Source organism: Marmota monax, unplaced genomic scaffold (assembly GCF_021218885.2).
Source record: "Marmota monax isolate L192 unplaced genomic scaffold, Marmota_monax_Labrador192_F-V1.1 WCK01_AAM20220418_F8-fsc00045, whole genome shotgun sequence".
NCBI classification, from domain to species: Eukaryota; Metazoa; Chordata; class Mammalia; order Rodentia; family Sciuridae; genus Marmota; species Marmota monax.
In genome coordinates this window covers 12,273,064-12,297,224 of record NW_026692132.1, presented here as the reverse complement: position 1 = coordinate 12,297,224, position 24,161 = coordinate 12,273,064, and the positions used below count along the sequence as shown (strand labels likewise).

General features: G+C 35.3%; 1 protein-coding gene across 1 annotated transcript in view; it reads left to right on the top strand.

Moving 5' to 3' along the window:
- Arhgap42 (Rho GTPase activating protein 42) overlaps positions 1–24,161 on the top strand; it is a 265,879-nt gene that overhangs the window by 128,862 nt on the left and 112,856 nt on the right. Inside the window, exon 4 of the mRNA XM_046466850.2 lies at positions 22,836–22,907. Coding sequence (XP_046322806.1) covers positions 22,836–22,907 — 72 coding nt within the window. The remainder of the gene's footprint in view (positions 1–22,835; positions 22,908–24,161) is intronic.

The window sequence follows — 24,161 nt, the reverse complement described above, 5'->3', positions numbered from 1 at the left end:
GTTTAATACCTCCCAAGAGACTGCCAGCATTGCATTTATTATTGCACATAAAAGAAATCTAAGTGATTTCTATTATTTTATATTCTGTATATACATCTACCTTTACTCACAGTTACATGTGGACACTGTAATCTTCTAATTTAAACCCAAAGGTTTCTGGTAATAACACCTCATTAAATAAGGTCTAAGATGACCTTGACTTTGTACCTCAGCATATTTGTACATGAGTTTTGTTGTGTTGATGGTGCTTGTTATTTTTAAGTACTGATCTGCATTGTAAATTTCCTGAAGATTTCTTCTTTTTTTTTGTGGTTAGATTCATTTCATAACACAAAATTCTCAGATTCATTTCATAACACAAAATTCTCAGACACACCAAAGATGTCTGGGAAACTCATAGTAGCAGTATCAATCAAAAACATAGTATGTTTACTGTTACATATATCTGAGGGACTCTGTTTAGGAAAGTGTACAAGTATATAATATTCACCGTAATTGTGTGTTCATATATTTTTTTCATTCCAATTAAATATTTAGTCCTCATTTTGTTGTAAGTAATATAATATATATATATATATACTGTCATATTCCCAGCTGATGCAATTGCTAATTGCTCTTTGCTGTAATTCTTTTCCTCCCTTATTTGAGCCAGTATTTGCCAGGAATAAAACTCACTTTGAATTTTGCCAGTGTGTTTGAATATTTCTCATTATGTGGTTAACCATGGAGTTCCAGGCTCACCCTGCTCCAGTAATTATCTAGTTAGTGTGACTATGAATGTCACTAAACAAGGAAATCTTTTTTGAGATTTTTGTGTTATTCATCAAAACCAAGACACAAATAGTAGATAACAGCATACTTACAGAGTTATAAGTCATTAGAGTTTTGAGATGATTCACAAGACAACAGTTAATCAAATGTAATATTTTTTAATGAAGTAACAAATAGGTTTAGTGATGTGCCCAAGATCCTGTAGCCAGTTGTTAATTACTAGAGTTTAACCTTCTAATTTTCTAATCTAGCTCTTTTTTTCCAAAAATGTTCACAGATCGACTTTTGATTTTCTAAGTGAATGGATTTTTGGTAGCCTCTATATTACAAAGCAGTAGACTAACTCTGATATTGTTTCCTGAAGCACAGTTGGAATTTTGTAGTCTACAGACCTTATAAAGCCAGACAAGAAAATTTTCTATTCTGAACATTTGGCCCCTATGGCAGATTCAGTGTCATTCTTTAGGGCTGAAATTGACCATACAATATTTACATTGTGACATCTAAGTTAAAGGAGAAATGTGAAATATAGCTGGAAAACATCAAGTTTAGGCATTAGTAATTTATGTTCTGCTGTTCCATATACCTTTTATCATAATCTAAAACTACAGATAACTGCTATAAAATTATGATTCTGTGAAATTTTTGTATATTCAAGCTTGTTTAAAAATGGAACTAAATGAAAGATCTCAATTTCCATGCATTCAAAAAATCCCCATACATATAATGCCTGTAACTTAAACCTCACTACTCTTTTTATCCTATTTCTTGTATATAGAACACTTGAATGTCATTGCCTACTTTCTATTTCCTGTTGTCTAGAGATAAGTAAATAATGAATGAATGATTGATCCTAGAAAAATATTTTTGTTTTGTGGGAATATGGAAATAATTCTTACTTCATGAGAAGGAGAGTGTTCAAGATTTTAAGGTACTCATATTATTAGTAGTTACTGAAAAAGTTAGCCTTCAATTTTAAAATATGAATTTATAGAACAGTTTGAGGAACAGTTCAACAAACTTTGATATACCTTTCACCAGGACTCATCAGTTTTTAACATTTTTTTTCCAGAATTTGCTGTAGATTTCTATTCTCTTGAGAATAAATTATAACCACCATGTCCTTTTTTTAAATCCTTAAATATTTAAGTGTGCGTTACCTAAGACAGAGGTGTTCACTTACATAGTGAAGAGCTACAGTGCCATTATCTGTATTAAGTAATTTAAAACTAGTAGAATATGTTACCAGAGTCTTGTTTCTTCAAATTTTGCTAATTGACACAATAGTGTCCTTGATGGAAATTTTTTTCTCTTGTCCTTGGACGTGAAATTCTGTAATACCCTCAATTTTCATTTTTCACAACATTGATATTTTGAAGCATTTAGTCTATCTACTTTGTAGAATATTTCATAATTTTTGTTTGTCTGATGTTTTCTTAAGAATAAGTTCAAGATGTGCATGTGGGGCAGGAATAAGGCTTTTTTTATTACTATAGATGTAAACTTTAATTGCTTGATTGAAGGGTGACTACTATGAAGCTTCCCTTTCCCTTGGGAATTAGTAAACCCATTATGAGAAAAGACAGTCAGCTAGAACATCCTGTTTCCCGTCAGACATTTACCTACCGACCTGAATATCTCGTAATACTTCTAATAATCTAAAATACTTCTCATAATCTAAAAATCTGATATTTTTGATGTCCCTTCAGTTAATTTATGACCAGAAAGGCTGAAGAAATAGTGTTTAGTGGAAGAAACATCTAACAGTTTTGGCCACTTTTTTGGTAATGGTGTGGTGGTCAACACCAAGTGTTACATCAGTTCATGTCACATCAGATCAAAGGATGGAGCTTGATTCTCTGTTTCCGAAGTGTTCAGAGCCAGAGTTCTTGCACCCTCCATTCACCTGCACCGCCTCAGGCATGCATTCTGTCAGTTTATTTCACACCACATTTTCTCTCTTCCTATCTTTGTTCTATTTTTGCTTTCTTTAAAAAAAAACTATTTTTTTTTAATTTTAAAAAATCTGTTGTGTTGTAGCATCTTTATAAGATTCATATAGATCCTCTTAGAACACAATAGTACAAAAAGAAAACAAAAACAAAGGAAAACATTTCCATTTAGCCTATTTTAAAACATGTAATTCTTCATTGAGGATGAGCTCGTTCAGTCATTAGTTATTGATAAGTACAAAAACATTCAGCCATGTGCCATGTAATGATGTTTGGGTCAATAGTGACCACATATAAGATGAGCACATATAAGCTTAAGATGGAGGTCCCATAAGATTATAGCAGACCTGAGAAATCCCTGTGACCTAGTGACATCATGACTATCATATATAGTTGCAATACAACACAGGACTCATGTTTGTGGTGATGCCAGTTCTATAAACTATTATAGCACATGTGATTATATATAGAACATAATACTTGATGATGATAAATGACTGTTTTGTTAGTTTATTTATTTGCTATACCTTTTTTATTATTTTAAACTATACTCCTACTTATTAAAAAAAGGTGTGCAGTATTAGACTGACAGCATCCTCATACATTTTTTGTTTACTACATCTCTTGATTGGATTAAGAGGCTGTGTCTAAATGACCTGTACCGTCTAGGTTAGTATGAATACACACAACAATGACATTGCCTAACACTGCACTTCTCAGAAAGTATCACCATTTTTATGTGACACATGGCTGTAGGAACTGGTTGGCAGCACTGCTCAATTCCTAGGAAATCTTCTTGCTTCATTTTATTTAGCCTTATGCTGACATTCCCTGCTTTGAAACTATTTGTTGGTTTTCCTACTGTTCCAAGGAAATTATCACTCTCTTTAGGACAAAGTCCATCCATCCATGTGTTACATAGTACTCTTCTGTACTGTATGCTCTGGTGTACTTATAGAGATTATGTATCAACTGCCAAACACAACTATACTATGGTAGCCTCATGTTCCTTAGTATCTAGCAAGGTGGTAAGCAGTTAGCAAGTGCTGAGCTCTTACTGAGTTAAATGGAAAGTGAAATGATAGTTCAACCATTCTTATGGTACTTGTTTTACTAAAATCTAGCACTGTGTACAAATTCTAAATCTATCTCACTGAGATTTTATGATCGTTCAGATAAATGAGTAACGCAAAAAAGGTTTTTATTCATTTGTTTTTAGAGTGATAATTTATCTTTATTGTCAAAACCTCAGGACATTCTTAACACAGAGAACTGGGACAACAGTGCACTTAGATTCTTTTACAAGGAGTAAAAAAGTTAAGGTCTTAACTTGATAAGATTATAACCTTTGGATTGTGGGGAGTTTATTTCAGTTAAATGAGGTAGAAGAACAACGGAGAAGAAAGACTGGGAAAGGAATCTCTAAGAACCAGGTGGTTTCTGTAGAGGATTACCAGAGCCTATTCAAAGTCTCTGACCAGGAAGTCTCTGGTCCTCAGCCCCTGCCAAGTACCTCCTGACTTGGGCTACATACAACTTACTTGAAGGCAACTTCTAGCTTCGGAAAGGAATATTGATAGCCAATGGCTATTGTTTACCATGGGACTGCCTTCTCCCTCCAGCAGCATGATGAAACCCTCTCCCACAAAGACAGCTTTTATCACCTGCTGAGGAGAGAGATGAAGGTTGGTCATCACAGGGCAGTGTCCAAGGCCTGGGCAAACTCAGCGTTGGCAGTGTGGGGGCTGGAGTCACTCCATTAATGACCTCCTGCATGTGATTTGTTTCAAAGGCATGAGGCAAGGTTCTTGCCAGGTCCCTCATGTAAATCTAGGGGAAGGACTGGTGGCCTGAGCTGGTAGGGCCTCCAGACCTAGACAGAAGGTCAATAGCATGTGGCCAATGGCTCCACCTCCATGCCCTGGCACAACCCCAGAATGTACTACCACCTGGTGTGTAGAATCTCCAGGAAGCCTGGCTGCAGCTTTCCCTTGGTTGCAACATTGAGAAGTCTGGGATATCATCACACTCTGTGACTCAGACTGGGCTGGTAGTAAAGCTACCCCTATGACTAAGACTCATGCCTTGGGAGTGTGGGGCTTTGGTGATGGCATTATCCATCATTGGTGTGGTCTCCAGGCAGCTACTGAGAATTTCTTTGTGGAAGGGTTCATTCTACCTTCCAAGAGTGTTGAGGATGTTCTCTCTGACCAGGTTGACAGCATTGTAGCTGGGCTGCTTGGATCTACTGAGCTCATCTCACATGATCTAACTAGGTCTGGGCTGTCAGCAGACCAGTGTCACTTCATGACCCCTGGCTTTTAGCAGCTGGGTTAGGGATATTTCACTGAAACCCAACCAGACGCCACATAGCAATCAGGTCCTAATGTTCCTGCGTGATTTAAAGTTCCAGAGTCATTTTTCTTAATTAAAAAAAAATGACAACTTTCTTTGTATCCAATAAAGATGAATATAAGTGACTCTAAGCATAGTGGTGTTGGAGTTACCATTTTCTAGTTATTTGGAATTAATATACTATAATTTCTAGTCAGCCAAACAGAAACACTGTTGACAGGATCTGCTATGAAGAAAATGGAAAGGAGTTAAAGTGAGACTCTTCGGATTAAGGTCCTGATAGAGATACAATGAGTATCTTATATTAAGCAATGGGTAGAGTTGAGAACTGTGAACTACCACCAGCGAACACTGGCTGGTAATAGACAGTGGGTTTGGTTATGTCAAGAGATTGGTGATTCCTAAGATACAAAGCATTAATCAGGGGCTGGAACGACTTCCAAACTCTACCTAGAAGGAGGACGCAATGCTAAAATATTCTGTCAACTATTATGTATATAAAATGGCCCTAAAGCCTTAGATTTACTACTTATAATTTAAATAAAATGAAAATATGAACTAGTTTTAAAATTACAAATTACCTAATACTTAAAAAGAAGGTAACTTAATGCTAGGGAGGAGGAAATAACCTTTGAAAGAATATATTGACTGTATATATAAAACATGCCCTCAATTATCTTTCAAAACAGCTAGACCTTTCCAACATTTGCTACAAAATGATGATGTATTCCTTACAAAGTAATGTCACACAGCAGTTCTCTCTTTGTTCTTTGCCTCAGCTCACCCGAGGTCCTTGCCACACTCTTGTCAATAATGGTTTTCTACTGCAGGGATTTTCAAAGAAGAAGCTTTGAAATTTTAAAGTTTGAAAATGTTCTTCAGTCCCTAGAGCATTTCCTTCCATGAGTGGTTCAAGATACTGGTCATGATTTCTCTTTTTTTTAAGCACTAATAATATAACGGCCTTGATATCCACTTGAATATAGTATATAAATCTGAATTATCAAGTTTCATGAGGCTAATAATAAGAGTCTAGTAGTAATGATAATTTGCTTTCACTTCTTTGATTATTTAAGTGATTGTAGAATATGTCAAGAAGGGAAACTGATCCAGATCACCCTGTTACTCCCCATCCCCATCCCCATGTGCTTTAAAGTTTTAACCAAAGATGGAGAGGGAGGATTAATTTAAAGCAAGGTATCTGAGGCATTCATCTTGTAAGATTCTAATATTTTCTCTTGAAGCTCATCTCTAATAAGGTATAGAACTGCTTCTTGATAATATAGAGGAGTTACCAAAGAAGTTGTCCCCAAATATGTATTAAATTATAGATAGCGAGAAGAGACATGAGTTTATTTCAGCTGCACTAGGCAAAAGGAACTGTGTTACTACAGGGCCTGCTTTCAAATATTTGTGCAATTTTAATCTTTTGGGGCTTTAATCTCTCTGCTTCCAGAAGGGGCAATAGTAGCTATGATAAGCTCAATGTTCTCCCTTAAATCGAGATTAATTTTTAGTTGAGTCTAACCTTGGAATGTAGGAAGTAGAATAATTTATAGATTTGCCATGAAATATAGTCTCTTGACAAATCAATATGTATCCATGTTTGTGTAAACAGTTATTGTATAACATGATAAATGCAGAGCACCGCTGAGGTTAATTCAGACACAAAAATCTCACTCTTTCACCTCAGAAAGGAGTTGCTTTAACCTTGCTAGTTCTTGTCTGCATAGAGTCATAGATAAAAGCTACAAATGTCTGGGTATATTAGATGGGAAGTTCTTGGCAGCTAGTACCCAAGGGGTTTTTCCATAGTTCTTTTTGTTGTAGCTTTTTGCTTTGTGCAGGAATTGAGTTCAGTTTGGGGGCAGAACTTCCCTTCAACTCTCAGTGGATTTCCCGCTTCTTTGTAGTGACAGTGTCTTTAAAAGCCTCAAGAGGTAGGACCCTTTCATGAATAACAACAGCATGTGGGACAAAGTGTGAAGCCTATTTAAAATTCAGTTTGCATTTAGTTGTCATTATGATTACATTCTGCATTTCTGTGACAGCTGACATAGAGTAAAGTCTAAATTTCATACCATAGTTTTCAGCTCTGGACATTGCCTTCATCTCTGACTCTTTCCTGTCACTGTCGCACATCCTTCTGTCATGCTGGCCCTCTTTCTGTTCCATCAGTGATGCAAGCATGCTAGCATGACTTAGAGCATTTGAATCTGCTCTGTCTGCCCGAAACTCTGGAGAACCAGATCTTTGACTAGGGATTGGAGAGCGAGGTGTTCTTAATTCATGCCATAGTTCCAAGGTGCTAGCTTTAGTCTGCAGTCACTTCATTTTTGACTTGTTTAAAATTCTCACCTGAAAGCTTATGAAAAATATAGTCTGCGTTGCTTCTAGTTGGATAATAATTTATATTAAGCAAATATCTATTGATCTTGTACTTACTATCATCTCGGTATGCAAACCGAGATGGGAAGCATTACTACTATGTTGTCTTGATATGAACTTGATGTATAATGAAGTTGCAGTTAGTTCAGATAAGAACCTATTAAAGTTTTGCCGTGTAGGTAGATAGAGCAAGCAACTATTTTTTTTTTTTATCAGCTTCGTGCTTTGTTGACCACCCATGACACTTAGCTTCTGCTCAGGAGATTATCACAGTTTTTCACATGCTCCAAAGGAAATTAGCTTACAGAGAACCAGAAACATAGTGAACACTACAGTAAATCAGCAAAAGTCATCAGATTCACTAGATGTTAGAAATCTGGCAGCAAGTCCTTCATGAAAGACGCTATAGAGAAATGAGATTTCATTGGTGAGCTAGAATGTGGTAATGGTTAAATCCTTAGGTTTCTGGTCATAGTTCTTAGTGAGGGGTTACAAAGAAGATAAAGGGGATGGTGGTGTAGTATATTGTTTGAATAAGTACACCAAGAATACAGCTGTCAAATCGTGCATAGGAGTAGCTGAAGAGGTAGAAGTTTCTAAAAGCAAGTTTCTTCCACTTTATAGTCTGCTTAGGCTAGACTTTGCTTTTTGCCTATGTACTCTAATTGTAACTAGGTGCATAATGTAGTACCTTAGTAACGGAGATAGCAAGTTCCCTGGCTGGTAAACTGAAAGGCAACAAGAAGCTGTTTCTTTGATTACTCATTCTTCCAAAGTTGTTTACAAGCCTAATTGAATTTTTGGCACAGGGTAGCAAGGCACAAGGGTAGCAAGGTTATTTGCACAAATTTTTGGCACAAGGGTAGCAAGGTTATTTGCCAAACAGTGTTTAGCATGCTTGCTCTCCCCACCCTACCTCTGCTGCTTATTCAAGATTCATTTCCAAAAGTTGATAAAACAGAGTAAGTTGCAGTAAATTAATGCCATCTCTTCACCTTTAAAAAGAAGCAATGAAAATTTAATGAGATCACTAACCTTTTATTTATATATGTAATGAAACCCTGTACTGAAAGAGTCAATGTGGGATATAAAAAGGGAAATGACATTTAGTGTACATGAATTCAAAGTCCAATTTCGTGCATGTTATCATTTAAATTTGATTTGTGGCATTTTCTGTTCTGTACCTTCCTGTCTTCAAAATCCTTCTATCACTTCTTCCCCTACCTCCAACCAATGGACTTGTATATATTGTATAGCCAATAACTCTATGCCTCAAATACTACTGTAGGCCTGGGAGATATAAAAAGAAAGCTTAATGTATAGGCACGTCCACAAAAAGACTCACAATCCAGTAGGGAAGATAAATAGACACACTGCATTCTGCAGAGTTTTGTAATCTGCTGGGATACTGGAATGATCAGTATCCTATGGGGATTTGAAGGTCCTTAAGACTTAAATTGGGAGAGTTATAGAAGGCTCACTCAGGAAGTAACACTTGGGTTGAGGTTTGAGGATGAGTAAGAATTCTTTCAGGTAGTGAATAGAACAAGTGATCCAGGGAGGAGAACCATGGGAAAGGTTGCAGTGTGAACTTGGGCTTAGAAGTCATGTTCTGTGTAGACAGAAGGCTGCCCATGTGTAAGTGATAGCAGAATGGTTAATAGGAGACAAGGAGACATTCCTGCTATAAGGATCATTGATGCCCCCAAGGGAAAGTCTGTTACATTGAAGATTGTGGAGAGATGATCAAAACTGAGAAGTAACATGGTCTTCATTTTTAGAGTTCATTCTGACATTCTGTGGGTATTAAAATATGGGTGATTTTTGAAACTGTGGGTAGAAGGTCTGCAAGGAGGACATTGTTGTAATCCTGGAGACTAATGATGGGGTGTTTGCCATGGCAGCCTGGAGATCCTGACACATAATGGGGTGCTTGCTATGGCAGCCTGGAGATCCTGGATTGGGTTTGGAAGATGAAGTATAGGCCATAGCCTAGGATGGGCAGTTGTCTGAATTTAGTACCATTCACTGAAACAAGACAAATCAGTTGAATGGAGAAGGCTGAGATCCATTTTGAGGGTGAGAGTTTGAGGTTCTTCTGGGAGTGGGACAAACACTTTACAGATAAGAAGCTTAGCAGAAATGTCTGGGTTGGAGACAGGATTTTGCTTCATCTGACATTTGATGCATGAAAATGCCTTAGTTGATCATGAGTAGTGTGTTGAGTTTGTTCTTATCTTAAAATTTAAGATAAGTGCAAGTTAGTTGAGTCTGTCTATACCCCTGTGATACCTAGGTCAAAGGGCCATTAAGATACACCTAGATGTTCTCCTGATGACATAAAACAAAAGTTGGGTGGAGATTTCAAGGTGTGGATACTGATTTCATTAACCTTGTGTCTGTATCTTAGCATGCATAGCTGAATTTCTATTATGGATGTAATGTGCAGTCTAGTATCATGTTTGCAAATCATCTGAAAAGATGCATTTTCCATTCAGTACTTCACTAATTAGTTTATTAATTTGTTATATTAACTTAATTAAATTGACTAGTTTTTAGTTAAAATACATTAAACTTTTCATATGGTAGAATGTCTTGGGACTTCACTAGAAGCAAAAGTTTCCAAATAGGATGTGATTGTTGAAGTAGGAGTATCTGGGATAGTTTTGTTGTCAGGATTCTGTGTTTGGGGACCTGGGTAACATTGAGATAAGAAATGAGGTTTTACAACTAGCAGTTGTCTTCCTGATTGTGTAAACTGATTATCCAAGAAGCTGGATAAACATAGTGTCTTTCCCGCCCCCCCCCCCCCAACTAAACATAGTGTCTCTTAGTTTTTCAGCAGGATGAAAAATGAAAAAGAGAAATGAGAGATTTCATTTTTTCACATCTTTCATAATTGTATGGGATGGTTTGGGTGTCCATAGCACGGTGTGAGGGCTTTGCCTCATGCGGGGACTAGCATATTATGAGGGCAGGAGAGTCTACATGTTCCAGTCCCTGTGGAAGGGAAGGTATTTTTAAGCTTCATTTTGTGCAGGAGTCTTAAATATTTTGTGAACTGAAAGTGATTCGCACATGGCCTGAGGGCAGGACCAAAAGAGGTTAAATGTTAATGATTTAGGAACTGATGGTGCTTTCTATGGGGACATACCTTTTCACAGATTAAGAAAAGCGTGTATTTTTTTTTTTTATGTTGTTTGACTTGTGTTGTCAAGAGAATGTCTCCAGTATTGGCATGCCACTCATATCTCACATACATAAGACCTCACAGAAATGGCTGAGAGAAGTTTTTTACTTCATTGGGTAGGAAAAGATTCTGACAGCAGTATGGTGTGGAAAACTGGCTGATAGTTTATGACCAGATCTGGATTTTGAAAAGACCAGGGACGAGAGTTATAACATATGGAACTTATTTGGGAAGTAATTCTTAGCTATGACTAAGAGCCTGGGCTTATATGCCTGGGAAAGTTTAAAAGAAAATCTTTGCAGAATAAATCATATCTCTTGTTTGCAAAATTGTAGGACTTAGATAACTTTTGCTTATTCATGGACTTCTGTAATTCACTATTAAAGCTCTGAAGTTTTCTCTTTTAATTACTTTTTCCTGGTTTTATTTTTAACAACACAGTGATTCAATTTGATGGCTTATTCAATTAAGAACTTGTTTATTTTAAAAGATTATTTTCTCTTCTTACTGACCCCCAGAGATCTTTAAAATGCTCACATTTGAGCAGACACTATAGGGGTAGTTTATAGCAAAGACATACTGTGTGTGTGTGTGTGTGTGTGTGTGTGTATCAGCTTCTGGTGCTGTTCCAATTACAAAGATTCCTGTGTTTATTTATATCAGGACAGTATGTGACATAAACATCCCGTGTTAGTCCTCTTTCAGTGAAAGCGAACTGGGAAAAGGCTGTAAAACTGGTTAGTTTTTTGAAAGGATACCCTCTTCCTCCCAATTTCCCAGGCTTAATTGGCAGAATTACATGAGGAAAATCATCCTATTTAAGTGAATAATTATTGAAATCTCTCTAGTCTTTCCTGTAGCAATGCAGGTTCTCACCTGAGCATTATACTACTAGCCAAGAAAAATCATCATTATTCTGAGCATCTTGGCATTTTATCCTACACATAAATACAGCAGCAGCATGGCAGTAAAACTGGTTTGAGATGCAGTAAGCAGTGCACACCATCTTTCAAAAAAGATTGGTAATAGGCAAAATATATCTATATTTCAAGTTTTAGAAAGTAAAAATTTAAAAATAACATGCCATCTCTTCACTCAACTCTACAGCTATTTTTGTTTTTCATTATTTTTCAACTTTCTTTTGATAGCTATACTCACAGTTCATATGGCTTTATTGGAGAGTAAGACTTATTTTTGTAGCCTATTCTTTATTATCAGAAAATTGGTATAATATGGGATAATAGAGTGGTTAGTAGATTAGGTTCTGAAGTCACACTGGGTTCAAATTCTGGCTTTGCTACCTACTAGGTATTAGTGACATTGGCCAAATTACTTAGTCTCCTTGGTCCTCAGTTTCCTCATCTACAAAATGAGCACGATAATACTATGTTCTACTACCTTCTTTCCTGGGGGTGGTGTGGGTAATCAGGAATTGAACTCCAGGGCTTTCGGCCACTGAGCCACATCCCCAGCCCTAGTTTGTATTTTATTTAGAAACACTGAGTTGCTTAGTGTCTCACTTTTGCTGAGGCATGTGGCATCGCACCTGACAATACTATCTTCTTCATAGGGTTGGTATGAAGACTGAGAACCCCTGAGCCCCATAGTAAGCACTCAATAACTATGGTTGTCTCTGTGCTCTAGAACTATTTCCCCACTTCGCTTATGGGAACAACCTGTTTTATCATTCCCTTTATGCTTTCAGATCTTATATTCTATAGCTCCCTACTCATCCTCTCATCCTATCCCTTTCCTGTTTTCCAGCTAAAATCTGTCAAGGCTGGGTCTTTCTTTCTTCTTCTTCTTCCTTGTAAGTATTCAGTTCAATATAGCAGTGCAACCAACTTCCAGGGAGAAGCAATAGGCAGAATTTGGAAGATGTTCTCCCACAATTAAATTTTACTGGTGTTTCCAGTTTAACCCACTGTGGTTCTTCCTATGATAATGGTCTGCCTTCTGCGAAGTTTGGGTTTAAAATACTGCCACCAAAGGAGGTACAAGCAGTTTCTGAAGAGGGAGAACTCAACTCAGGATGAGTGAGGTTCTTTATAGATATTGCAGAAATGAATTTTAAGAGTGTATCAAAACACGGGGATTTATTTAGTGAAGCAGAGACATTCCAGAGAAATTTGGGCTATTTTGAGACTGAGACACACTTTTGGGTTAAGGCAAAGAAAACACATTCAAGCAAAAACTCAGGCCATCTTTAAAGTGAGAGATTCTTTTGGGGGTTCTCAGCCTCTTTCAAAGGGAACTTGATGAGGAGTGGGCAGGAAGGTATGTGAGAATGACATCAGTCCGATGATCACAAGACAGTTTATGGTGGTCTGGCAATTTTCAGGATCCTTAGGTTGACATCTTGTCTTCTCCATTATCTGATCAATAGATAACATTGGGAAACTGCCCTATATTATACGTTTTGTAGATCCCTCTGCTCAATCTTTTCCAAAAATAGTGGGCTATTGTATATTAGTGGGCTAATTGACAGTGCACAGGGCAATTTCCATAAGTGGGTGACTTTCCAGTAACTCTAAGAATGTGAATAAAGATTGGTAGGTTTCCCAGAAATTTGAGAGAGACAGACGAGAGAGAGAGAGAGAGAGAGAGAGAGAGAGAGAGAGAGAGAGAGAACGAACTAGTTCAGGGGGAAAAAAGGCATGTGGAACTTTACTATAAGACTTTCAAGTTTAAGTCACAGTTTCCTTGTCCTTCCTTTTGTCTCTTATATCTCAGTACAATAGTGTATGTTCTGTGAATTTAAAGAAGCCATTGTAAGTTACCTTTTTTTTTTTCTGTGACTGATCATTTCCTAAGGATAAAATCAATAAGCTTCCTATGAGATTGCTACCTGTATCACATAGCATTTATCATAATACATGCAATTGAAATGCTTTTCTCATTTTCAAAAATGCTTAGTTTCTTGTAGGCAGGTTGCCATCCTCAATAATATCATGAGTGATTAATTTATGACAGATTACCAATTAAGGCAATCACAATAAACTTTTTCCATTCACTTAGCAATTGCATATTGAGTTTCTACCAATGTAAGACACTTTACTAATCAGCAACTATTTGAAAAAGCAATAAAATTATCCCTACCTTTGCAGAACTGGAAGACCTGGTTGTACAAATTTATATGTATTAATAACTTGAAGCATGAACAGTGTTGCTTTCATTAGCATGTGATAATTTGTAGCTAACATTTTGTGATCATTCCTTCAGTTTCCAAGTTCAGCCTTAGAATCTTTTTCAACCCAGGAGCATAGGAAGCTGCTTCCATTCAAATTTGTGACGCTAGAACTATGTATTAGTACTAAAGTAAAGGCTTGTTCAGTATCGCTCTGGTGAAGTTTGAAAGCCTTGCTTTGTGTAAAAGTAAATTTAAGTGTACAGAAATATTCTTTTCTATGCTTAAAAAGAATTTATTCTTTTGTGTATTAGGAATTGGAAACTTATAGGCAGATAACTACATATTAAGAGAGATGCTTTAATAACTAGTTTTAAGAAATCTTGTATAGTTAGTATTTTTTCACCATTATTTTTAATATTGGTGGTTTCCAAATAAACATATTTTGACTCCAGGCAGTAGTGTGCTGTCAAAGAAAAAACAGTGGCACTCAGGTGCGTGTGTGTCTGAGTGTGAGAGAAACCCGATTTGTAGGTTTGCTAATTGCCTTCATATAAAGATGAGCCCAGTGGTTCTTTGAGCCACTATGTATGTGCCTGCTTCAGCACATCACCAGCACCCAGCCTGTTTGCCTAATCTTTCTTAACTGCTCTCTGTATTAGGTCAATCTCTGCTTTCAGTGTATGCATCTTAATCCTGCATATTCCTTTCTCCTTTTTTCCTTTTTTACACCCATCCTCTCTATATTAATACAATACTGCAATAAGCAGTTTAAGAAATTGCATATATATTCGGATATAAATTTTCACACTCATCCTGTCCACATTAATGCAAAACTGCAATAAACAGTTTAAGAAATTGCATATATATTGGGATATCTTCAGTTTTTCCTAAGGTTTTAGCAATCTGCCATTACCTAAATATTGTACAGTTACGATTAAAATACATTAATATCCATCTACTAAAATGTAATTGTTATAACAATGACTCTGGGAATTTAGTGAATTTTCTTTTCTTTAATTAACTTGCAAAAACTACCAGAAGTTGGCTTAAGTTCATAAATGAACAGATGAGTGATTTTCATTTCTCTGTCCAAAGATAGTCTTTGTGATGAATACCAAAGAGGGTAGATAATATCAGCAAGAAGAAATGACATTAAGGAGGGAGAATGAAGAGTGAGTGAGTTACATAAATCATTGATTTGCCGAAATTCCTTTCTCTCATCCTCATCCTCAGAGCCCCTCCCTTCCCAGTCAAGGTAGGGGATAAAACATGGATTTTTTTTTTTCTTGAGGCTGCAATTAACTCATCTCAAAATGTATGATATGTCTGATTTTTTGAGTTTGGGTGTGGGGAGGAGGTATGTTTTCTTGAGCATGGGGTGCAGTCTTCCAGGTTGCTGTGTTATGGGACATATCTTTAGCTACCTCTGTAGAATTAGCAAACTGGAATCTAATAGCAGTGCCTTCAAGTGGCTCACAAGTCCAGTAGATCCTGGAATTTCCAGTAGTAGTGGACTGGCTGAAGTCGCTTTACCCGTGTCCAAGAACATTTTTACCTAAGTAAATAAATGCTTAGTAATTATTTAGCCCACTAAAGATAAAGAACTATGGTAGCAGCATTTCTTGTGTCTACCTTTTAGAACTTGGCCTCTGAATGATGAAAGTTAAACATCTTCCTTGTATGACCTTTGAGTTAATACAGCCTTTAAAGAAAATCTCTAAATGTGTTTTTCAAAATGCAAACTTTTTTTTGGTCAAAATCAAAAGAAGAGTATTAAAAGTAGCTTAACATCAGAATTAATATCATAATTCTAATTTGGAATTACCCCTAAGAATCTATCCATTGTCCTGTCCCATATTCTGTGCAGTTCTTCTGCATAGAATTTTTCTCAAGAAAAACCTCTGGTAAGGGATGGGAGTCAGGGGGCTAACCTGGAGTTCACTCACTTTTAAGTAGCTTTCAAGATATTAATTCTAATTTGATCTAATAACATCTTTTTTGGAATTTCAGTTTGTCTAAATTAGAGTTATAACATGATTAGATCATAGTATATGAAATTTTGGGATCTTCTTCCCTCTATCCCTTTCTCTTCTTGATTCTGTGATAATGGTCAGTTATTCCTTGTTTAAATGATTTCCATTTCTCTACCTCATAAGTATAGATAGTTGTATTAAGAGATAGAAAACTAATTTGACTCCTATTCGAAAGCAGTCATAGTTGCTAGAAACAGAATTGCTTGCTTGCCATTTTGGCCTCAGTGACCACATTTTCTTCCTCTTCAGGAGCCTTTATATCCTGTTTGTGCTAGTGAGAATTTTACACTTATACTAAAACTTGAGCAGCAACTTCATAAGTTATTTTTAAAAAATGATAACTAGTTGTATCATTATTGGCCTGTTCAACAGAATGAATTTAATAGGAAGCAACTCGTGCTTGTATTTATTAATAAACTCTTAGGATCATTATATATAAATTAAAATTTTTATCCCTTATAAACAGGCTTTGATAGGCATATTATCATAATCATACCAAAAAAGAAAATGAGACTTAATTTGAATAACTTGACCAAGACTTGGTAGATTTCAGTGTATAGCCTAAGTATTAAGTTCAAATTGCTGTACCCTCCCAGAGAATGCTGCTCCATTTCTGAAAAAGATGGGATTCACTATAACATATTTCTCTACTAAACAGATGAGATCCAATGGGAGTTCATAGTGGAACATAGGGTTAATATATAGAATCAAAACATTCAATTATGGAAGCAGCAAGTTACATTTAAATGGGAATTAAATGGGTGACTATGTTATCCAGATAGCTTTACATATAGCACTGTTTTTTTTTTTTTTTAAGACAAAGATAGGGTTTTCAATAGTAATTTGCTCAAATGGAAGATTATACAGTAAAATTCAGTTCATATGCCCCTCTTTTGCACCTTGTGTGAGTTTTGGCCTTTGATTTCTAGATTAGAATGCTGTGAGTTTGGTTTACTGACCTAGAAAATGACTGTGCCATGTAGCTGTGGAAAGTTAAATTGATGAGTGACTAGGAATGAGTGAACCCCAGGTTAGCCCCCTGACTCTCATCCCTTACTAGAGGTTTTTCCTGAGAAAAAAATCTATGCAGAAGAACTGCATAGAATATGGGACAGGACAGTGGATGGATTCTTGGATGTAATTCCAAATTAGAATTCTGATGTTATTTTTTTCCAATTGCATATACCAATGGAAAAATAACTATTATACAGGAGGCTATTTGTAGATGTCTTCTGCATTGACTATGCTCAGTCTTCTTTTTATTACATACCTTTGTGATCTTTCTACTTTATATAGATTGGCTATATCTACATCTCAATGAGAAATTATTTGTGCAGTGATTTATACCATTCATCTTTTCTTGTATCTATATTAGCCTTTTAAGTAACTACTTTAGATAGATATTACCACAGACTATCTTTTTATATATTTGAATCAAAAATTTGGGTATTTTCAGTCTTGGAAAGTTTGACATAGAGAATAATATCTCTTGCACCTTAATGTGAGTTTCAAGATAAAGAGACACATACTCATTAACAGCAATGAGCTGAACTGTGATTGTCACCAGCAACACTGGATTTTAACCAAAACCTAGGAAGGGAAGAGAAAATATTAAGAGTTAAAAGTGTAAAGGGAATTACTTTTCAGATTCCTTTTCTTCCAATGCTACTTTGACAAACAAGTTGTGGTAGTATTCTCAGCAGTAAAACACAAACAACTAAAAATTCCTATAAGATAGCACTTTACAATCCAGTCTATGGAAAATTTTATCATGTATATGTGGAAAGAAAAGGCAACATAAACATATTTGGAGAATCATTCTTCTAACCACATAAAAACATTTCTAGCCATTACTTTTGAGTGATTTATGAGCACTCCCTTGTGGCTGTTTATTAGAACCACTTGAAATAGAAAAAAATAAAAAATAAATTAAAAGCAACAGGAAATTTAGTTGCTTGGGTTAATGTAACCTACCTCACAGTTAAAGTGTGTCTATGTGGTAAATAGAGAACCGTGAAGCATTACCCATATCAGATTTGCTTCTCTTCTGAAAATAAGTGAACTCACTGGTAAATATTTTTTAACTTTAAATATGGACCAATATCTATAAAACGAACATTGCTTAAAGGTTTAGGTAATAACTAAGAATTAAAGTAAATTGTGTTCTAAAGTACTAAAATGTTTTCAAGAATTTATATTATCATTGTTATCTAGTAAGAGTTTTAAAATTATTTTTGTATTTTTCCTAAAGAATTTTAGTAAACTCATTCAAAGTCACACAATCCACAAATATTGTGATATCTAGTATCTTCTGAATGCTGTGACTTGATTTTTTACTTCCCTAGATAATTACTCTTTTAGAGGGAATTTCATCAAACTTTTTTTTTTCTAAATCTGAAGAGAAAATTTCATGTGAGCCCAAATTTTCTTTATCTAGATTTTTAAAAATTAATACAAGGTTTTGTCACCAGAGTTGTACCCTAATTCACATTTTTAATAAATATTTCCTGCCATTATGGAAATAATTTTCCTTTATTATAAAGGAGGAGTGGTAACTTTTAATCCTTCCAAAATTTTAATACCTTCTTTTCTTCATACTGGACTATTTAGAATTGAAGAATTCAATCCACATGATTGACCAGTTACTATACAGACGAAAGTCACGCATTCCTTGGGGGATTTACAAAGTCAAGGGTCAGAAGCAGCTAAATCTGATTCAAATCCACTTTGTGCCCTTTGGGTGTTGGCATTTACATTTTGATATTTTGAACTGAAATCTATATATTGTGAACAGTAGTCACCCAGTGTACACAAAAGGACCATCTTTTTCGGATATAAAACCACACAAATAATAGCTTATGGAAAAAATTAGGTTCATGCTTATCTACTATTAGGCTTCTGAATGGAGTACAGTTTTGTTAAGTTACTTTGGATTTTGATTTCTCGCTTTGAATAATTACATTTTTAATCATTTGGGGGAAATTATAAGACTGTGGAATGAACACAGATCAGTTAACTCTTTGGAGATGGTAACATTTATTGAGAGCCTGCTATTGCCGAATCTTTGTTAATGGTTTTTGAAAATATATCTGTTTCTCCTTTAATTTTTGTAAAAATCTTAAAAGAGTTTAGGAATGAAGACTCTGAGTATCATCAGTTGGGGTGCTGAGATTCAGATGAAACTGAGTTTATTGACTTTAATGCTCATGTTCTTCCAGTGGATTTTTCCATGTTTGACTTCATTACTCATCATGTAAAGTGGGCTTTAATCTCTGTGTTGTGGAGAGCTTAGTGGAGTCTGTGGCACATCTGGAGCACACAGCAAATCCTTCCTGTTGTTATCTCTGTTATTTTCTTGGATGTTTCTCTCCTTTTTTCTCATTTTTTTGGTTTAATATCTTTGCCACATCTTATATTTTTGTTCAGCTTCACATTAACAGAGTGAGAAAGGGGGATAAAAGAGAGAAATTGGAACAAATTCAGAAATAAAGGAGAAATAAACTATGAAATATAAAGCAATAGAGATAGGAAATAATACTTGCCCGGAAGGATGGTTGTTGATTACCCTGTTTTACTGTCTCCTCAGGCTTTTGCTTTATTCCTAGGTGATGTTTGTATGAGAGCTCCAGAAGGCCTTTGGCAGAAATGTAAACCATTGGACATGAATGTATCTTCCCATCTATTCTCTTTTCTAATCCTTTCTTCCCCAATTAAGAAAAATTCCTTCATATTGATTAGTTCTATCATTGTGAGATGGGATTTTCTGACAGTATTTCTTTGAGTCTTCCCAGCATATCAGATGTAATGGATTCAAAGTAAAATTCATTGTCATTTTTTTCCTTCTTACTAAACATGACTTCGTAACTCATCCCAACTCTGTTAGGTGCCACAGTCCAGCTTCTGAAGCACAACCCATGATGTCCCCTACCGATTCTCCTCCCTCCTTTGGTTAATCTGTCACTGGCTGGCTCCTTTCCATTCTTCCCTAGAACTGTCTCTGGAACTGCATCTGTCCACACTTCAGGCACCTGATCTACTCCTTTACCTCTTCAGGATGGAGTTCTTTTCCCAGCCACTTGTCTCTTCATTCTCAAAACCATCTCACATATTTTTAGCTTCTTAGAAAAAGTTTTTACACTCTTCTTTTATTTATAAACCAGCAGTTTTCATATTTCATATTCAGGCTTCTTTGTTTCTGGTGTTAACCAGTCTTTTTTCCTCACTTAGTTCAGTGGAACTTCCTGCTTATATTATCCAGACTCTTTTACAGTTAAATAATGTTTTTATTGGATAATTTGAACAACTACAGTAATTCTGTAGAGACTGCTGTGTGCCAGGCACTGTCCAGCAGAGTTCACGTTCATTCTACTATTTCTATTTTAGAAAAGTTGATATGAAGTCCTGTAACTTGGTCAGTGCAGTCACAGTCATGGTTGACTCTAGTGCTAATACGTTTTCTGTGTTGCATTCCTTCTTCCTGCATGCTATGCTTAGTTCTGCCCCTTTACCTTTAGTCATCATGTTCCTTGTTTCTAGAATATTCTTTCCTTTCAGTATATACAGTTGACATCAACCATCCAAACATTGCCATGACTCATTTAGTTTTCATATATCTTTTTGTTGTCAAAATCCTAATGTGTTTATAAAGATTTCTGCATAATCTATCACCTAACTAACTATTCAGAATTTAATCAGTTTTTGTCTTTCAATTTTCCCAAAATTGTTCAGGATTATACAAGCTGCCAAAACTTGTTGAATGAATACATTGATTTTTTTTTCTCTTTTCAAGTAGATTTTAACATTCTGGAAGTCTTAGCTCATACCTAAATTTCGCCCTGCCCCACAGATCTCAGAACTGCACACACACATGTGCATGTGTGCAAATGCTTGGAGATGGGAGAACCTAGGGCATTTGTCTTTCAGGACTTTTATAGGAAAACACCTTCTAATATTATGCACATAGATATAGTCCAAACAAAAGGGTAGCACAATGGATCAGGTATAAAGGTGTATTAAATAGGTAAATATGGAATGAGATTCATAATCTGTGTATTTGGAAATATTACTTGATGTTCTTTTTGTTCATTCAATATATATAAACCATTGAGCTAATTGTTTTATATTGATTATTTCTTAAGTCCTTAGAATTAAATTGTTAAGTAGATGATGCAGCTGATTCTCTGAATGGTTAAATAACAGGCCATAAGCAACAGAACCCAGTAAAACCCAGGTATGCTCAGTTTTAAATACATCTACTTAAGCACTGTTCTATGTGCCAAACTTGTTCAGTCTCATTGTTGTTGAGGTATTCACCGCTTGAGAAGTATCATCCTGTTTAAATCCACTGACTTGAAATATATTAGATCATGCTTGTGAAGTACTGTGGTTTGTGAAGTAAGCAACAAATAAACATCCAATAAAGGGTAGCCTTTATTTTTGGCATTCTCCAAATTACACTAAAGTGTTCATGATATGGCCTTTCCCCTAATGCAAACTTAACTTTAAAGGATGAATTAGCTGTTCCTTACATCTATAAAATGTATGTTTCTGTGAGCCCTTGTGCTTGGGGTTTTTGACCACAAAGAGCTTTTAGAGAGTGAGAATTAAAACTGAGCTACTTTACTATTACTTCCGATCATATCTGCCCTGTGGGACCCACCCAGTGGATCTGATGGCATGCTTGTCTGAGCTCACAAGCAGGAATTAGGTGATGGGTATCAGAGGTATCTACAGTTGGCTCTGGATGTCTTTGAAATGAACTTGAGTATTGATTTGTTTTATGTTTTCACAGCATAGTACTTTGGGTCCTCTTTATAAGGTTTGTTGTCTCATTTTTGTGTAAGTTGGAGAACTCTACGTTCACGAGAACTGGCATCAACATTCTAGTTTCTATTTTTGTATATATTATCTCTTCATTTAGGTTGTGGATTTAAGACATTTAAGAAATAAAGCCTAATGATTAACCAGAGTAAAAATAAAAATATATGCAAATGAAAACATTTTGACATTTTTTTTATTTATGCTTTCAAACTTATAGAAAAGTTACATGATTTCAAGCTTAGAAAAAAGTTATAAGAATGTGATTGATTTCACAGTTATAGAAATTATCAGAATGGTTCAAATAACTCCTATTTACTCTTTAACCTATTTTAAAATAGGGCAATTTTATGTTTTAAAAATAAGCTTTTTTCTTCATCTTAGCATTTGCTCAGTATGCAGTAGTAGAACAAATTATTATTTTTGTTAACTGGGCTTCATTCTTACTTGAATGCTCCTTAAAGGTGGTATTTATTTTGTTTTTAAAATTAATATCCTCTTTCAGAGTAATGCTATCCTTAGAAAATTTTTGTGCCATTGCATCTAGTTTTTGGCCCTTATTTCCTATACCTCCTTTCAGTATTCTTATATCGAAAGTTCTATCTGTTTTAAAGTTTAAGTGAATTCCAATTTGAAACATGAAACTAAAATATTTTTCAGTGAAGTAAAATAACATACTCTTTTATTCAGGTTGGAAATATTATGAGCTCAGGCAAATCCCAAGTGTGAGGAATCTAATTAAATAGGGGGGAAAATGAACCTTATTTTATTTTGCAGCTGTGGAATTCTAGCATGCTCATGGCAATATGGATGAGCATTTGTGTGGTTCATTTTTAAATCATTGCTTAAACTGGCTACATTAAACCAGTGTAATTAAAGGTATTTGTAAATTTAATACCTAATGTACCGTTTCTTAGTTAAATCTTAGGAGCAGAAATGCAAACATACAAGCTACGATTTCAGCACAATAAGTGCTTATTTTCACATTACTCACATTCTTGTTAGGATCAAGTGGAATAATATGTGAAAACAGCTTAATTATAAAGTGGAGAAATACTGTACAACATGGAAAATATTTTTATAGATGCAGACAATAGAACAAAAACTGTATATTCAATAAGTTGAATAAAGGAGCCATTTTTCAATATTGTTGGCATTAAGTTATACAGAACTTAATATATGCACATTTTTAATTTCAGATTCAAAATGCTAATGATGTACTAATTGCACCACTTGAGAAATTTCGAAAAGAACAAATAGGTGCAGCAAAAGTAAGTATTATTTTTCTATTATTCTTCAGATATTCTAATAATTCAAGGTAACATAATCTCAGATGCTAACGTTTTTGAAATTAGAATAATCTTTTAAAATATTTCATACTTCACTTTAGATTTTTACATATTCCAAAGACTGGAATTCTTTTAAACACAAATGATATTATTCTTCTACTGAGTAAAGAAAAGTCTACTTGCTAAGTGAGTTCCTTTCTCTCCAATAATTGTAGGAAATTGACTTCTTTTGCAGAGAAGGTGAGATTATGGTAAAATTACTAGCAGCTTTGTTTCTAATATCTAAATAAAATAAAAATTAGACACAAGAGATATGGGAAATTCGGTCAGTCATTATAAAAGAACTTTATTATCTTTGGTATTTTTCATTTTAAAAAAATGTTTTGTGAGAAAAACTTTTTAAATTTCATAAAGCCTTTGTCTTAACATTTTATTGATTATGAACCAATCAAATTACCCCTGAGCCTAGTAATCTGAAATTTACTTGCATCCTCTTTCCTAGAACCACATTTTGCTCCCTTGTTCAACATTATATATGCATGTTAAAATAAAACTTAGTCTATAACAGAACTCATTATCTCCCATCCTTTCTCTGTTTTGAGTTTCAATTTAGTCAATGGTAAACCCCATTTCCTTTTCCAGCAATGCTGTTCATTCTACTCATAATTATTTCTATACTTTTCCTTCTTCTTCTGCAGTGTACTAACTGGTCTCCCCACCCCCATTGTAATCTGCTAACAAATGTTTGCCATCTTTGATCATGTTCTTGTTCTGATGATAAAACCTTCAGTGGTTCTTCTCCCCCCCCCCCAGTATTTTTTTTAGTTGTCAATGGGATGGGCCTTTATTTTATTTATTTGTATGTGGTGCTGAGAATTGAACTCAGTGCCTCACATGTACTAGGTGAGCACTATACCACTGACGCACAACCCCAGACAGTCCTCCTAGTGAAAGCATTTTCCAAGTTAACCATTTGCTACATTTTAGTATATCCTACTGTCAGGCACAGTTGTCTGTTTTCTGGTCTCTGTATACACTTGATTCCATTCTTGCCTTTGCTAAAACCTTTCCTTTTCCTTGGAATATTTAAAACCTCTGCCTTTTTTGAAATCTTAAAATCTCTCTAAGGCTTATTTCATATCCCAGAATTAGAAAGAAGCCTTTTTTATACAGTCTTTTCTCATTTAGATATCCATTTTCCTTCCAGAATTCATTTTCCCCTCTCTTATAGGATTG